The following is a 17954-nucleotide window of genomic DNA, read 5'->3' as shown; positions in this document are numbered from 1 at the left end:
GCACCGTCGCTCACCCCCCACCCTTCGTCGTACCTCCCTATCCCTCGACGTCGCTCCCCGCGCCCGTACAATGCTCCCCTCCCTCGAAAAAACTTCCCCCAGTCCCGCAAAACCCTAAAAACGATTCCCTCTCCCCGTAAAATCGTCGGCCGACTCTCCCACCCCGGGCGCGGGGAACGGCGTCAAGGGATAGGGGAGGTGCGGCGAGTGATGGGGGGAGGTACAACAAGTGGTGGGGTGGCTGGAAAAGGTGGCAAGTGAAGCAATTAGGTGACAGTGTTTCCATTTGTTTTTAAAACAAACATTATGGAAAATTTTAGATAATTTTATTCTATTTTTTAAAGCTTAAAATATAATTTTACCGAACAAGCCCTTAAAAAAAAAAGCGTTGTTTATTTCGCCCCTCATCCGCGCCTGATTTGCCCCCTTTTTCCCAGTGGCGTAAATCTGAGGCTACCCACAGCAAATAAAAGCACCTTCACTCCCAAAACACACCCTTCGTGATCTTCATTTTGTCTGAGAAGAGAGAGAAAAACAACAACTCTACTACTCCAGAACCAAAATTAGGGCACAAAAATGGATCCAGATGCAGTAGCAAAGGCATTCGTTGAGCACTACTACTCCACATTCGATTCTAATCGTCCAGGATTAGCGAATTTGTACCAGGATTCATCCATGTTGACCTTCGAAGGCCAGAAGATTCAAGGTACTCAAGCCATTACTGCTAAGCTCACTGGCCTTCCTTTTCAGCAGTGTCAACACTCCATCTCTACCGTCGATTGTCAGCCTTCCGGCACCGGCGGCATGCTTGTTTTCGTCTCTGGTAACCTCCAACTCGCCGGCGAACAACACGTTCTCAAATTCAGTCAGGTTATTCTAATTCTTCCATTTTTTTATCAATTTTGTTTACGATACTCTATTTTTGTTTGTTTGATTGTTGTTGATTGTGATTATTCGATTAATTAGGGTTTTCTGCATGTTTTCGTGATTTTTTTGGTTATATTTACTCATTTTGTGATGGTTTGTGCTTTGTTATGTTTGATCTGTGTGTTTGATGTTGATTTTCTGAGATTTTGCTGTTATTGTTACGGTAATTGGATTATGAATCGACTACGCTTTGAATATTAGGGTTTTTAGCTGTTCGAGACTTATTTGGAGGTTTTTAGAGCAATCTTAGGGTTATTGACCTTATTGTGTACCTGGAATCGATTGGTAGTGTATTGGATTGTGGTTGTATAGAGTATGTGCTGCACTGTTGGTGTAAATAGGTTCGTTAGGAGCAAGGTTGAAGATGAAGGACGAAGGAGAGGGCCGAGGCATTTGTTAGAATTGAAAATTTTAAATCAAACTAGTTTACCTCATTTATATTTTCCTTCTCATTTGGCTTGAATAGAGTAAAGATTGTGTACCTGGAATCGATCGGTAGTGTTTTAGATTATGGATGTATAGAGCATATGCTGTACAATTGGTGTAAATTGGTTCATTAGGGGCAAGTTGAAGAGGAAGGACGAAGGAGAGGGCCGAGGCGTATGTATGAATTGAACATTTTGAATCAACTTATTTACTTCAATGATGTTTTATTTTTCATTTGGCTTGAATAGAGTTTTAATGTTCTGTTGTATTTATCAGGAGGGAGCGTGGGAGAAAAGAATTTAGTTTGCGGATTGGTTCTTGGAATGTGGGGTCTCTTACGGGAAAATCAGCAGAATTGGTAGAAGTAATGAAAAGACGACGCGTGAACATCATGTGCCTCCAAGAGACAAGATGGACAGGAGAAGGAGCTCGAGGCTTGGTTTTGGGGTATAAGGTATGGTATGTTGGGCAAGAAACGAGCCACAGAACAAGGAATGGTGGAGCTAGGAACGGAGTTGGTGTGGTTCTCGATGAGAGGTTGGCAAAAGAGGTGATCGAGGTCTATCGGAAGAACGATAGGTTGATAAGGCTGAAGTTGCTATGTGGCAAGGAGATTGTGAATGTTATCAGTGCTTATGCTCCCCAAGTGGGTTTAGATGCAGAAGAGAAACGACAATTTTGGGAGGACCTAGACGAGGTGGTGCAGGGTGTCCACCACTCAGAGAAGTTATATATTGGAGGGGATCTAAATGGGCACGTTGGGGCGAGCCGAGATGGCTATGAGAGTGTCCATGGAGGCTTTGGGTATGGGCAGAGGGACGCCGGTGGTGAAGCTATTATGGATTTTGCCCAATCATATGATTTAATTTTGGCTAATACTTGGTTTAAGAAGAGGGATTCACACTTGATAACTTTTCGGAATGGAGCAAATGCAACTCAAATAGACTTCCTGCTCACAAGGAGCATAGATAGACAAAGTTGCATAAACTGTAAGGTTATCCCAGGGGAGAGTGTGGTCACCCAACACCGGCTATTGGTAATGACTATTCGTCTGAAAGAGAAGGCGAAGAAAAAAGTTAGACAAGAAGAACCAAGGATAAGATGGTGGACCCTAAGGGATGCAAAAGCTAAGGTTTTTACAGAAAAGGTAATTGAAGAAGCGGATTGGGATGGAGAGGTGGATCCGGACAAGACTTGGTTACGAATGAAGAACTGTTTCCTAAGAGTGGCCAAAGAGGTCTTAGGGGAAGTAAGGGGAAGAACTTCGGTACAGAGAGATACTTCGTGGTGGAATGAAGAGGTGAAAGCAGTAATTAAGCAAAAAAGGGAATGCTATCAAGCCTTAGGAAAATGTAGGAGTGATGAAACCTTTGCAGCGTATAAGGAGGCTAAGAGTAAGGCAAAGGCAGCTGTTCGCCAAGCAAAAGAAAAGGCATATCAGGAGGTTTATGAAAAGCTTGATTCCAAGGAGGGAGAAAGGATCATTTATAAGATGGCAAAGAGAAGACAAGAGGCAAGGAAGGATATTGGCATGGTGAAGTGTGTCAAAGATAAGAACCAAATGGTCCTAGTGCAAGAGGAGGGCATCAAGGACAGGTGGAAGGGGTACTTCGATGAATTATTTAATGGAAGTAATGGAGTTGTGATAGGAGATACCTCTATGAGTGATGAAGAAATCAACATGGAGTATGTGCGAAGGATTAGGAGAGTAGAGGTGGAGATTGCACTGAGGAAGATGAAACCTAAGAAGGCGGTTGGCCCTGATGGGGTACCGATAGAGGTGTGGAGGTGTTTGGGTAAGATTGGTATTGATTGGTTAACAAACCTTTTCAACAAGATATGGACGGCTACAAGGATCCCACAAGATTGGAGGAAGAGCACCTTGGTCCCGGTTTATAAAAACAAAGGAGACGCTCAAGATTGTTCTAACTATCGAGGAATTAAGCTTATGAGCCATACTATGAAGTTGTGGGAAAGGGTGATTGAACAAAGGTTGAGGGCATGCACAAGCATTTCAGATAACCAATTTGGTTTTATGCCTGGGAGATCTACTATGGAGGCAATCCATTTGATAAGACAAATGATGGAGTTTTATAGGGTAAAGAAGAAAGATCTTCATATGGTCTTTATTGATTTAGAGAAGGCATATGACAAGGTGCCAAGAGAGATACTTTGGTGGGCAATGTTGAAGAAAGGTATCCCACGAAGGTATGTAGACCTAGTTAAGGATATGTATCGGGATGTGTCAACAAATGTGAGGACATGCGGAGGGTTGACAAAAGATTTCCCTATTACAATCGGATTGCATCAAGGGTCTGCATTAAGCCCTTTTCTTTTTGCAACGGTTCTAGATGAATTAACTAGACCAATTCAAGATGAGGTTCCATGGTGTATGCTGTTCGCAGATGATATCGTTTTGGTGGATGAGACTAAGGATGGGGTTAATGTCAAGTTGGAGCAATGGAGGCAAAGGTTGGAATCTAGAGGGTTTAAGCTAAGTCGGAGTAAGACTGAATATTTGGTATGTCGTTTTGGCACTCAGAGGGGGACAAGCAATGAAGTGGTGAGTTTGGATGGAAAGGATTTGACCATGAGTGAATGTTTTAAGTACCTAGGGTCGATCATCCAGAAGAATGGTGACATTGATCAAGACGTGACCCACAGGATTAAGTCAGGGTGGCTTAAATGGAGAGCGGCCACGGGAGTGTTATGCGACCGCAGCATTCCCTTAAAGTTGAAGGGAAAATTCTACAGGACTGCCATAAGACCAGTGTTGCTCTATGGTACAGAATGTTGGGCTTCTAAGAAAGAGCATATTAAAAAGATGGAGGTTACGGAAATGCGCATGTTAAGGTGGATGTGTGGAAACACTTTAAGAGATAGAATCAGAAATGAGGTTATTCGCAAGAAAGTAGGTGTGGCGGGCATTGTAGATAAATTAAGGGAAAATCGTCTGCGTTGGTTTGGACATGTAAGACGGAGACCCGAGGGTGCACCGGTGCGAAGAGTGGAAGAGTGGGACCATGGAGGGATTAAACGAGGAAGAGGGAGACCAAAGATGACTTGGTTGGAAGGAGTGAGGAAGGATATGAAGTGCATGGATTTACGTGAGGATGAAGTTTTGGATCGTAAGGGATGGAGGAGAAAGATTTATGTTGATGACTACACGGAATAATCAAATTTGGTTCATGTTAGCCGACCCCACTTTTGGGATTAAGGCTTTGATTGATTGATTGATTGATTGATTGATTGTATTTAGGACTGTCACCTGCAATTTTAAGGTTTAAGGTTTTTTGAACCTTCAAATTGGAACATTAATGGCGTGACTGTTTCTGCTTATCAAATGTGGAGGATACAATTGGCGTAATTAGGTGTACAGAATTAATGATTTAATTTTGTTGTCTATCTGCACAAATGACTAGGACGCTTTGATGGTCTTTTATCTATTTGGACAGCTATAATTTCAAGGAATTTTTGACAATTACCACCTACAATTGTGTTATTTAGCAATTACCACCTATAGTGTTTTTTTTTTTTTTTTTTTAATTTTACCACCAACTATTTTTTAAATCATCAAAACTTCTCGCCTACTTGGCTCTCAACTCAAATGTGACGTCATGTGGAGCCCACTAATTACCTTCCCACCCATTTTCCCTCCTTTTCTTTCTTTCTCACTCGATTTTTCATTCCCCCTGTGTTGTACTTCTCTCAAAATTGGGGAAAAACTTCAATTCGTGAAATAATTAACATGAAACGTAATTTAATTTGAAGTTTTCCCCCAATTTTGAGAGGAATACACCTATAGGAGAATGAGAAATTGAGAGAAAAGGAGGGAAATAGGGTGGGTGAGAAGCTAGTTAGTGGGCCTCACATGACATCACGTTTCATTGTCAAAATTTCCTAATTTCAATGTTGTTTACTATTTAAACTACGCATCCTCTTCTGTTGTCGATCAGAGAATCTCATGAAGCAGTGGCTTCCTATTGTACTACTGCATGCCTTTTTTACTTAACCAATTTCTAGAATTATCATTAAGGGTTTTTTATTTTGAAAAGGCTCTAAGATATTTAATAATATATGAGTTCATTGGCTGTAAAAGAAATGGTGTTGTTCTCACCTGCTATTGTTAAGCTTTCTTTGGCTTGGAATTTATATCTGATAATTGAAAATCCATCAATCAGAAACACCATTCAAATATTTCAATGTTTCTGTTTTATGAGTTGAAACTCCAATGTGTCCATGGTTTACCAGTTTCTTGATTATTTTATCTGAGTTCTTCATTAACTAAAATTTGTTGAATCTTAAATAGCTAATCAAATCTGTTTTCATAAAGGGATTCTTTTCCTTCTGGAATCTCTGCAAATATGATTGCTGTCACCGAGAGAATCTTGTCTGCCGACTCTTTTTCTCTGGCTTCTGATTTTTTTTCCTTAGTAGTGTTTTGAATTGTTGTTTTATGGGTAACAAGGAGATTGTATAACCTTCACTTGAGATCATTGAAGCCCTGTTTGTTCTCACTATCATTCATGGTTATAACCGTCAGTTGAGGTCATTGAAATCCCGTTTGTTCTCATATCGTTCATGTTTTTTTTCTTCTAGATGTTCCATTTGATGCCAACACCACAGGGAAGCTTTTACGTGCAGAATGACATATTCCGGTTGAACTATGCTTAGATACAGTGATAAGGCTCAGTTTGTCAACAAGGGTCGAAGAAATGTGTGATCTTTGATTGTCCAAGATTGGTGATTACTATGTTGTAGTTCCATAACTCTTTGGAAACTGGAATTATTTTTGGCTGGTCATGTTTAATCATTGTCTGAATTTGCTTGTTACATTTGTCTTTAAAAATTTGGATTCTGGCATTTGTATGGGCAGTCTTTGGATGTTACGCTGAACAAACACCTCCATTCTTCAAAATTACATATACCAGAGTTATTTTTTAAATTGTTTTCCTTTAGTCTCTGTTTGTCTCTCTGATAACACATTCGTGTGCTTGTGCCCATACTTGTGCTTTGGCAGGAGCCAAGAGGGGTTGGTATTCTGGTATTGTTTTGTGGATACGGTTGTAGCAGGATGAGCAATGTTGTTCATAATATTTAAATATAATCTGTGGAAGAAAGTGGTGTGTGTTGCGTACGCGCACTCTCTCTCTCTCTCTCTCTCACACACACACACACACACACGCACAGAGAGAGAGAAAGAGAGAGAGTGCCCCATGGATCTAATGATAGAAAGTGTGTTGTTCTTTCCTTGTATTCATGTTCATAGAGTTGTGTATACAATGGCCCATTGGGATTGAACCCCCTTTAATGGAGAGGAACATGTAGTTTTGAACAATTTCCCTCAAGGTTTGCTTAATTTGGCACAACCCGATGATGCTAGCAAATAGAAGCACAGCACGGGGATTGTGCACTAGGACAAGACATGAAAACACTTTGTCCTTTATAAAAACACTTAATTTTGACAATTGAGGGTAGTGTTTTTGGCTTGCCTTATTTGGAAAGCAAAAAATTATCTAAAATTAAAGGCTATAATCAAACTATTCGGATCATTTTGGAGGTTTCGAGACCTGATGTCAAAAAATTTCGAGATATTAGAGGATGCATTCTAAGAGGTTGTAATGTTGTTTGGAATAATATACGTCTAATATTTGGTCACATAAATAGGATGTCATATAAATTGTGCCAATCATCTAAATAGCTTCTTGAGGGGGTGTTGGGTTTGTGGGAAGCATTGACGCATTGTGACCTTTTTCTTTTTCGGGTTTGAAAAAATCGAAAAATGTTTTCAAATTTGAGATGAACCATGTTTCGGGCCAATGTTGGCAATTTTTCGAAATTAAAGTGAAAGTGTGAGGTTTCTCCTAGGGGTTAAGGTTATATAAGTTGGTTTGGAACAATAACATGCCTACCAATAGGTGTATAAAGTCTTGAGAATGAGTGTGGTTTAGATATGTGGGCATGTGACTTTTAGAAATAAATATGTTACCACTAATAATAGTGAGATCGAGTTGCTAGAGATGGTTCCAAATTTCCAATGATCAAATTTGGCATCTTGGAAAATTACTAATTTGTCGACAATCCTTCATCTAAATTTGTGTCGTTGATCATTCCTAAATTCATTACATAACATGATTATTTTATCCTACTCCTTTCTTTTCATAATAATCACAATAGTTTGACTAACACATGTGTCAATAAACTATTAACCATAAATATACATATTTATATATTAGTACGAAGTATAAAAAGTTAATATTTTAAATATATAATGAAGATTAGTGCAAAAATATTTTACTGTGTATGTAACAACATTTGTTTTTCAAAATACTGGTAAATAATATAGCCAAAATGACTAGTATAAAAGTCAAACTATTGCAATTATTCTAAAATAGAGGTAGTAATATACTATATTGGTGGTGTGTTTGTTACTCAACACCAATCAATGTTCACTTTAATTTGATTGTTTGCAATTATTAATTCGTAATGAGATAAATACAAAATAAATTGAAGAGAAGTCTTTCCATCTAAATATGGAAAAGTATACATAATTTCATAATGGAATAGAACCTAATCTTAAAACCCCAAAATATATAAATATATATATATATATATATATATATATATATATATATATATATATATATATATATATATATATATATATATATATATATATATATATATATATATATATATTATTTTTTTTCCTGTCTGAGACCAGACTGAAGAATAATCATTATTGATATGGAAAATCATCACACTTTATTAATACATAAGTAAGGGTTAAGAAAAAGTACTCTACTCTGTTAATTTTTAACTTGACTTGTTTCTTTTATCACGTTTGCTAATGTAAAACTTTAACGATCAACTTTAATTCTTCTTAAGTGAAAATTATAAAAGTTATATATTATAACAGTACTTATTGTGACAAATTTAAAAAGATCCCACATGAATAATTTTCCTTATATATTATTCACAAACGACGGTCAAAAGAGAGGTGGTAAATAGTGTAGAAGTCAAATTGAGTCATATAAAAAAGAACGGAGAAACTATTATGTAAGGACCATATCTAATGTGCACAAACAATCCTTCCTTTCCACAATCACCTTATTCCCGCGTCAAAGCAACCCTCAAACCTCAAAAAATGCTCAAAACTGGCACTCCCTATAAAAATAATGAAGTGAACTATTGATCATCAAAATTTAAAAAGCATACAACAGTTTCTTTTGAGCAAACTAAGTTTGATGTTTTCGTAACTCAATTCACAGTGAAAAACTTTACACTTAATCAATGCGAACAAGTTAAAAAAAAAAAGGAAATGCAAAACTGTCATTCACCGTCCCCATTTATCAATCCTGCAATATCCATGCTGGGAAGTTTAAGAGGGTTCTCAGACGTCTCTCTCCCATTTACCTTAGCAAGTACAGAACTTTCATCTGCTTCTTCCTCTTGAAATGCACGGCGTTTAACCATTCCGGTAAACATTTTTCCAAGAGATTTAAATGGATTAGAAAAGCCAGACTTTAGCTTTAGTAACAGGGAGACCTCAGAGACTTGCCAAGCAATAGTGAGAACAATAAGAGCTGAAAGCAACCAATGTGTAGTTCTGTTCTGTTTATTTAATTTTTTCAGTTCTTTAACTACATCTTCTGCTTCAACCGCTGTGTTTTTCTTGGACGCCTCACTTTCATCACGGCTCTTTGTTTCTTCTTCACTGGCTCTACCTGAAGGTACCTCCTTTGGCTCATCCGATAGCTCATTTTGGTTGGTAATTTCATCTTCTTTCATGGTTTCCAACTGTTCATAGAAAACAAATAATTAAAATTGCCTCTGAATTTTTTGACAGAAGCTATCATTATATGTAGTATGCAAAATCTTCCAAATACAAGAATGTAGACTGATGTGTTCACGAGAATCAGCAATATTTGCATATTACAATTACCCGAAGCCTCTTAAGTACTACTAGAGTTATTTGATTAACTTTTACAATAATGTACCACCACAGGACCACAGCAATCTAAAAGTACCATCATATAAGCATGTATGACCACAAGATTTTAGAAACACTAGCACACATTTACTGCACCACCAAAAACATGGAATTGGACTGGTTCCGTTGATCCCATAGATAAACTTGAAGTTTTTCACAATTATAGTAGCCGTACACATTTCTTACATTTAGGCAGTCTATCTAACTCTTACCATAAATGGATCATCCGATCCAGATTTTGCAAGCTTAACAGTTTATTGAGCATACGTAGTAAGACTATCATCTATCACTAGGTTCATGACAGACAAGAAGCATTGATCTATGGTTTTCCAAAAAAGAAGCCTCGACAATCTACATTGGACGTGCAGCTATGTTCACTCCCTGGACCTCAGACTATTATATAAGCTCGTATTTAATGGCAGAAGTTAAACAATTCATACACAGAAACCAATTATACCATATGTCCACTAGATATACACAGTATAATTCTATTTCATGTCCCACCCTACTTCAAGTCTCGAGCAAATCAGTTTTCTATTCCATTATGTGTCTTATCGGCTATCCCAAATATTTGTCGTCCTGCGACATCACCAACTTACAAAAACAATGGATGAAATGGATGCATCATAAGGAATGTGGTACATTAAAAACAAAATAGGGCAATATATAGGTTATATGATCTGAATTTCAATCAATTCTAAGCCATCATTTAGATATCCCAGCTTGCTAAGCGCACTTACAGGCTTACAGCAGACAGATCATGCAAAAACAGTTAATTATATGCAGAGTTCAGTAGTCAGACTACCACATAATTCCTATCTTCAGCTGTATAACTGATGAATTCAGAGAATTTTCTTTCTAGTACAAATACATAGTCATAGTTATGCGGTCACACATCATCCAAACCACATCACAATCCTAGCTTTTGTAAAGAACTTCACTACTGTGTAGCAGCCAAGCGTCCGCTGCTGACTCAACTGTCCTTGACTAACACCAATCAACCAAAACATAGAAGCATAAGAACAAAAATGGAAAGTATTGCTAGGTAAAAAAACAAATTAACACCTTGTTTTAACGTTATCTATCGTTTGACTAAATTATACTCCTTTGTCCAAACTTAACAGTCTAGTCTCAGTCACACATAGGTTATTTATCACACTATCACAAAACAAATTACACGGTACTCCCTCCGTTCCTAAATTACATTCCTACTTCTCTCTATTATGTGAGGAATAAATGCTAGAAGTAGGAATGTAATTTAGGGACGTAGGGAGTACTTGAAATGGTATGTTCGATAATAATAAGCATAATTAAAATCTATTTTAGGAAATGTACAACTTTTTTGTAACATGTTACATGAGTATATGACAATTAATTCCGGACCAAGGGAGTATTATGTCACTAATGGATCTTCAAACGAGTAAAAACTATTTTACATACTCCATACTTCATACTTCCTCCGTTTCTTATTAGTTGACACATTTCTATAGTCACATTTGCTAATGCACAAATTCAATTATTAATATCTTTAATTACCGATAAGCAAAAATTATATTTTGAAAATATACATTATATCTCACCGACTATATTTTTCTTCACATATAAATCACAAAACATGGTAAAAGATCTTTGAATAGTGCTAAAGTCAAAACGTGTTAACTAATAAAAAGCAGATGTAGTAGTTCATAGTCTCATACCATTCTCATTTCACACACATAATTCTAATCTAACTACACTTTATCAATCCAGATTTATAAAAAATAGCATATTATATCAGAAAACCTATAATTCATATAAATTACACTCCATAAATATAATACAATATTATAGCAAATTATATAAATATCAACAATAATCCGAATTGTTGGTACCTGAGAAAGCAGTTTTACGAGGATCCGGCGTTCGCCATCACCGTCGTTTCCCATGGAAGTTTCTGTAGCTGATGATTGTTTGGATTCAATAAATTGGTGAATAGTTTTCTGAATTTCATCGATATTTTTGCTGCTAATTGCTGAACTTTCCATTTTTAGTAAGGATTGATTTATCAATTTTGAGGATATTGGGAGGATTTCTAAGTATTTTTTGTGACTAAAAATTGACAGATTTCATACATTTCGGATGTAATTTGATTTCTTCTTTCTTACCCAATTACTCAATTAGACAAGAGAACAAGACAATTCCATTTTTGGTATTTTATTTGGATTATTAATCATTACCAAGTTGAGATATACTCGCAACTGTTTGGTTGTACTAGCAAGGCCGTCCCAACCTTTTTGGAGGCCCTGTGCAAAAATAAAATATAAAATTTGGCTTATGAATTTTCTCTACTCACGGTATATTTTTTTAGGGTAATGTTATATGTAGCCTAAGGGCTATATATAAAAATTAAATATACTTTTGGAAATTGTACAAAATTAGGAATTTATGACAAAAACACGCGTAAATCAGTGTTATTAGTGTTTATATTTTGATGATTTCTTAACTTTTTACGATTTTCAAGTGTAAATTTAATGCTTATATGTAGCCCTAAGGGTTATGTATAACATTTTCCTATTTTTTAATACAAGAAAAAAAATCGTTGTTCTTCACAAATACGAAATATATAAAGTTTGTAATTATAAAAAATGAAATACTTTGTAAATAGAGTTTAGTCATTTATTATATATGGTAGAAAAAGAAATGCATTAATGGTTTTGGAAATAGTAAACATTAAATAAGCATAGACATTAAATACATTTTGTAAACAAGAAAAAAAAAAAAAACATTTTTGTAAAAAAAAAAACTTTAGTGAGAATTGAACCAAGGACCTCTTGCAAGTGAAGATGGTAGAGCTCATGAAACCACTAAGCCATTATTAATGTACATGAATAATTTTACAACATATATTACTTATACATTTTTAATGATCTGAGGCCCCAACCAAAGTTGGGCCCTGTGCGGCAGCTCATGCTGCACACCCTAATGGCCGGCCATGTGTACTAGTGTGTATTGCCTCAATGCCTTGTGACTCTTTTCAATTAAAAATTATATAATTGCATACAAAAAGATAAGATTGGAGATCTTAAAGGGTATATTCTGATTTACTGAATTGAACTGATTAGAGTTGAATCGAACTGAACAGAAAAGAATTAATTGAAGCTGAAGTGAACTGAACTGAAATTAAGCTGAAGAGAATAGGTCGTTTGTCATATTAATAATTTAAACAATGTATTTAATAAATATATATTTATATGCGGTTGTTATTTTTAAATAAAGAGAGATTTTGTTATGAAATAAAGAAATGATATTAATTCACAAATGTAACAATATACAACGGTTTTTTAAAAAGTCACAAAGGACAAATGATGAATACTTTATAGGTATTAGGTTGAATACCTTCCATACTTTAATAATCTAATTTAGTTAGATTTCACCCTGAGATTGAATTTAATGGACAGTTGTCAGATTATTTATTTATTTATTTTTTTAAAAAAAGGCTTTCATGGCCACCTTTTTCCTTTCTTCAAATTTCTAAAGTTTCTAGTTTTTAGTAGAGCTGTCAAAAGTTGACCCGATCCGAAATACCGACTCAAACCCGATTATTAAACGACTCATCTGAACCCGAAAAAATGGTGACCCAAACCCGACCTGAAACCAATCCTAGACCTGAGTTGACCCGAGTATGTGAGACCCGAACCCGAACATGAACTGACCCGGAGATGACCCGACCCGAATGTAACCCATAAATTATTGGCCTGAACCGAACCCGACTTAAACATAAATTGACCCAAACCCGTTTTAACCCGTCAAACCCGAATTTAACCCGACTTGTTACTAACCTGACCTGAATTCAACCTGACCCGTTTCTAACCCGACCCGAATTCAACCCAACCTGTTACAAACCCGACCCGAAATCAACCCGACTTGTTATTGACTTGACCCAAATTCAACCCGAGTTGTTATTGACCCGACCCAAATTTTACCATATCTATTACTTACCCAACCCAAAAATTCAACCCGATCTGTTACTATCCGACTCGAAATTAACACGACTTATTATTGACCTGACCTAAATTCAACCCAAATTGTTCCTGACCCGATTTCAAATCACCTTAAATGCAAGTTAGACCACCTTATTATTGTTGATCAAAGTATCTTGTCTAGGGAGACCAAGTCGGTCCAGGCCAGCAAAAGAAAGGAGCATCATCCTCAAATTTAAGAGTTAAATATAGTATATATTTGTTGTACGGTCAAAGGAGATAATTATCTTCCTAAAGTATAAACTATAGTTCCCTAGTATATTGTTATATATATTATAGTCAAAGGAAATAATTAGCTTGATAAAAATGATAATTATCTATTTATAATTAGTTGAACCCGAATATGACCTGACTTGAAAATGACCCGACCTGGTTGTAACCTGCAAATTATTGACTTGAACATAACCCGAATTGACTCCGAGAATGACCCGACTTGGAAATGACCCAACCTGATTATAAACCGCAAATTATTGACTTGAACCGAACCCGACTTAAACCCGAGAATGACCCGACTTGAAAATGACCCGACCTGATTATAACCCACAAATTATTGATTTGAACCGACCCTGACTCAAACCCGAGAATGACCCGAACTGATTCTAACCCGCAAATTATTGACTTGAACCGAACCCGACTCGAACCCGAGAACTGCGCTAACCCATTTTAACCCGTGAAATTCCGAATTAAACCCGACCTATTATTCACCCGACCCGAATGTAACCCGACCAAAACCTGATAAGAAATATGACCCAACGTGACCCGCTCAAGCATGACCCAACCCGACCCGCATAGGTTATGAAATTAATCTGAATTGACCCGACCTACTCTTACCGACCCAAATTCGACCCGTTTACCTGAATTATCAACTCTACCCGGAAACTAAAAAAATTCTTAAAAAGCGCGGATATTAACCTTCAATTTTGAAATTTTTTTACTTTTTTTTCGCCCGAAAATAAAAATTGCCGAAATGTTTACCATGGTTCCTAATACCCCCCGGTAGTCCAAATAGGTGGGTGGAACCATCCAAGTTGCATTTAAACGACCAATTTACAGTTTTACATCTTGCACTTATTTCATTAACTCGAGCCTACCACGAACATTTGAGACAACATATAACGGTCATTTATGGTTTCAAACGTTATTATATGATCCCGAAATGTATCTAATAAAATCTCATTTCTTTTCGACACCTGGACCCGAAATCTTCGAAATTTCTCTAAGAGTGTGGATATTAGCCTTCAATTTAGGAATTTTTGACTTTTTTTCGCCCAAAAATAAAATTGCCGAAATGTTTACCATGGTCCCTAATAACCTCTGGAGGTCCAATTGGATGGGTGCAACCATCCAATTTGCCTTTAATCGACTAATTTACCGGTTTACAAAATGCACCGATTTCATTAACTCAAGCCCTACAACGAACATTTATGACAACAAATAACGATCACATATGGTTCCAAATGGCATTATATGACCTAGAGATGTATTCCCTAGAATTTCGAGACTTTTAGACACCAGGTCCCGAAAACTCCAAAATTTCTCAAAAAGCATGGATAATTAGCCTTCAATTTTTGATTTTTTAGACTTTTTTTTCCCCTGTAAATAAAAATTGCCGAAATGTTTACCATGGCCCCTTATACCCTCCGGGAGTCCAATTGTGTGGGTGGAACCATCCAATTTGCCTTTAAACGACCTATTTACTGGTTTACAACTTGCACCGATTTCATTAACTCAACCTTACCACGAACATTTATGACAACATATAATGATCATATATGGTTCCAAACGGCATTATATGACCCCGAGATTTAATCCTAAAATTTCAAAGCTTTTTGACACCATGCCTCGAAATCACCAAAATTTCCCAACATGCATGGATCCAGACTTTAATTTTTGAATTTTTTGACTTTATTTCGCCCAGAAATAAAAATTGTCGAAATGATTACCATGGTCCGTAATACCCTTTGGATGGCCAATTGGATGGGTTGAACCATCCAATTTGCTTTAAAACGACCAATATACCGGTTTACAACTTGCACCGATTTCATTAACTCAAGCTTTCACGAACATTTATGACAACATATAATGATCATATATTGATCCAAACGGCATTATATGACCCCAGGATGTATCTCCTAATATCTCAATGCTTTTCGACACCGGGCCCCGAAACATTCTAAATTTCTCAAAAAGCGTGGACAATAATTAGCCTTCAATTTTGGAAATTTTTGACTTTTTTTTTCGCCTGGATATAAAAATTGCCGAAATTTTTACCATGGTCCCAAATACCCTTCAGGAGTCCAATTGGGTGGGTGGAACCATCCAATTTGCCTTTAAACGACCAATTTATTGGTTTACAACGACTTACACCAATTTCATTAATTCAAGCCTACCACGAACATTTATGACAACAAATAATGATCATATATGGCGCCAAACAACATTATATGACCCCGAGATGTATTCCCTAGAATTTCAAGACTTTTCGACACCGGGCCCCGAAGACCCCAACAATTCTCAAAAAGTGTGGATATTCGCCTTCAATTTTTGAATTTTTTGACTTTTTTCGCCCGGAAATAAAAATTACCAAAATGTTTACCATGGTCCATAATACCGTCTCGGAGTCAATTGGGTAGGTGGAACCATCCAATTTGCCATTAAACGACCAATTTAACAATTTACAACTTGCACCGATTTCATTAATTCAAGCCTACCACGAACATTTATGACAACATATAATGATAATACTACCTCCGGTCCAAATTACTTGCAACTTTGGAATATTTTATATCTCACAAATAATACCCCAAAGTTGTGAATATTTTGTACCGGAGGTTGTATATAGTTCCAAGCGGCATTATATGACCTCGAGATGTATTCCCCAGAATTTCAAGATTTTTCGACACCGAGTCCCGAAGCCTTTAAAACCGTAAAATGCGTGGATATTAGTCTTCAATTTTGGAATTTTTTGACTTTTTTCGCTCGGAAATAAAAATTGCCACAATGTTTTCCACGGTCCCTAATACCCTCCGGGAACCATCCAATTTGCCTTTAAACGGCCAATTTACCGATTTATAACTTGCACCGATTTCATTAACTCAAGCCTACCACGATAATTTATGACAACATATAATGATCATATATGATTCAAAACGACACTATATGACCCCGAGATGTATCCCCTAAAATCTCAATGATTTTCGATACCGGGCCTCGAAACCTCAAAATTTTCTCAAAAAGCGTGGATATTAGGCTTAAATTTTGGAATTTTTTAACTTTTTTTTTCGCATGTAAATATAAATTGCCGATATACCATGGTCCCTATTCCCTAATAACCTTTGGGGGTCCAATTGGGTGGGTGGAACCATCCAATTTGCCTTTAAAATGACCAATTTACCGATTTACAACTTGCACCGATTTAATTAACTCAATCCTACAACGAACATTTATGACAACAAATAATGATCACATATGGTTCCAAACGATATTATATTACCCCGAGATGTATTCCCTAGAATTACGAGACTTTTAGACACCGGGCCCCGAAGACTCCAAAATTTCTCAAAAAGCGTGCATATTAGATTTCAATTTTTGAATTTTTTGACTTTTTTTTCGCTTGTAAATAAAAATTGCCGCAATTTTTACCATGGTCCCTAATATCCTCCTGGCAACTAATTGTGTGGGTCAGTGGGTGGAACCATCCAATTTGCCTTTAATTGGCCTATTTACTGGTGAACATTTATAACAACATATAATGATCATATATGGTTCCAAATGGCATTAAATGACCCCGAGAAGTATTCATTATAATTTTAAGACTTTTCGACACCGGGCTCCGAATCCTCCAAAATTTCTCAAAAAACGTGGATTAACTCAACCCTTCAATTTTGGAAAATTTTGACCCTTTTTTCGCCCGGAAATAAAAATTGCAAAAATGTTAACCATGGTCCCTAATACCGTCCGAAAGTCCCATTGGGTGGGTGGAACCATCCAATTTGCCTTTAAACGACCAATTTACCGGTTTACAACTTGCACAGATTTCATTAATTCAAGCTTACCACGAACCTTTATGACAACAAATAATGATCATATATGGTTCCAAACAGTATTATATGACTCCGAGATGTATTCCCTAAAATTTCAAGACTTTTCGACACCGGGCCCCGAAACCTCCAAAATTTCTTAAAAAGTGTGGATATTAGTCTTCAATTTTGGAATTTTTTGACTTTTTTTCGCTCGGAATAAAAATTGCCAAAATGTTTACCATGGTCCCTAATACCCTCCGGGAGTCCAATTGGGTTGGTGGAAATATTTGCCTTTAAACGGCTAATTTAATTACCGGTTTAAAACTTGCACGGATTTCATTAACTCAAGGCTATTACGAACATTTATGACAACATATAATGATCATATATGGTTCCAAACGCCATTATATGACCCTGAGATGTATCCCTAAAATATTAATACTTTTCTACACCGGGTCCCGAAACTTCCAAAATTTCTCAAAAAGCGTGGATATTAGCCTTCAATTTTAAAATTTTTGATTTTTTTCGCCCAGAAATAAAAATTGCCAAAATATTTACCATGGTATT

The 17954-nt window shown here is 36.5% G+C and overlaps 2 protein-coding genes across 2 annotated transcripts; one reads left to right on the top strand and one right to left on the bottom strand.

The window, feature by feature from the left end:
* The first annotated feature begins 467 nt into the window (after positions 1-467).
* On the top strand, positions 468-6304 carry LOC145640125 (nuclear transport factor 2B-like). Its single transcript, XM_081691438.1, has 2 exons — positions 468-870; positions 5953-6304. The coding sequence occupies exons 1-2, from the start codon at positions 577-579 to the stop codon at positions 6025-6027; spliced, it is 369 nt and encodes a 122-aa protein (XP_081547564.1). The 5' UTR covers positions 468-576; the 3' UTR covers positions 6028-6304.
* Positions 6305-8529: 2225 nt separating this feature from the next.
* LOC145631835 (uncharacterized) lies at positions 8530-11508 on the bottom strand. The gene is made up of 2 exons (XM_081684066.1): positions 11218-11508; positions 8530-9153 (listed from the first exon to the last, which is right to left on the bottom strand). The coding sequence occupies exons 1-2, from the start codon at positions 11368-11370 to the stop codon at positions 8686-8688; spliced, it is 621 nt and encodes a 206-aa protein (XP_081540192.1). The 5' UTR covers positions 11371-11508; the 3' UTR covers positions 8530-8685.
* Positions 11509-17954: the final 6446 nt, after the last annotated feature.

This window comes from Chenopodium album, chromosome 1, assembly GCF_948465745.1.
Source record: "Chenopodium album chromosome 1, dcCheAlbu1.1, whole genome shotgun sequence".
Classification (NCBI taxonomy): Eukaryota; Viridiplantae; Streptophyta; class Magnoliopsida; order Caryophyllales; family Amaranthaceae; genus Chenopodium; species Chenopodium album.
The sequence above is the reverse complement of the archived record's forward strand: the minus strand, read 5'-3'. Positions and strand labels throughout refer to the sequence as shown.

Excerpts from the sequence above, each read along its gene's own strand:
- LOC145640125 (XM_081691438.1), top strand. The coding sequence starts at position 577 with ATGGATCCAGATGCAGTAGCAAAGGCATTCGTTGAGCACTACTACTCC. Across the intron at positions 871-5,952 it reads ACGTTCTCAAATTCAGTCAG|ATGTTCCATTTGATGCCAAC; the intron begins GTTATTCTAATT and ends TTTTTCTTCTAG.
- LOC145631835 (XM_081684066.1), bottom strand. The coding sequence starts at position 11,370 with ATGGAAAGTTCAGCAATTAGCAGCAAAAATATCGATGAAATTCAGAAA. Across the intron at positions 9,154-11,217 it reads TCGTAAAACTGCTTTCTCAG|TTGGAAACCATGAAAGAAGA; the intron begins GTACCAACAATT and ends TTCTATGAACAG.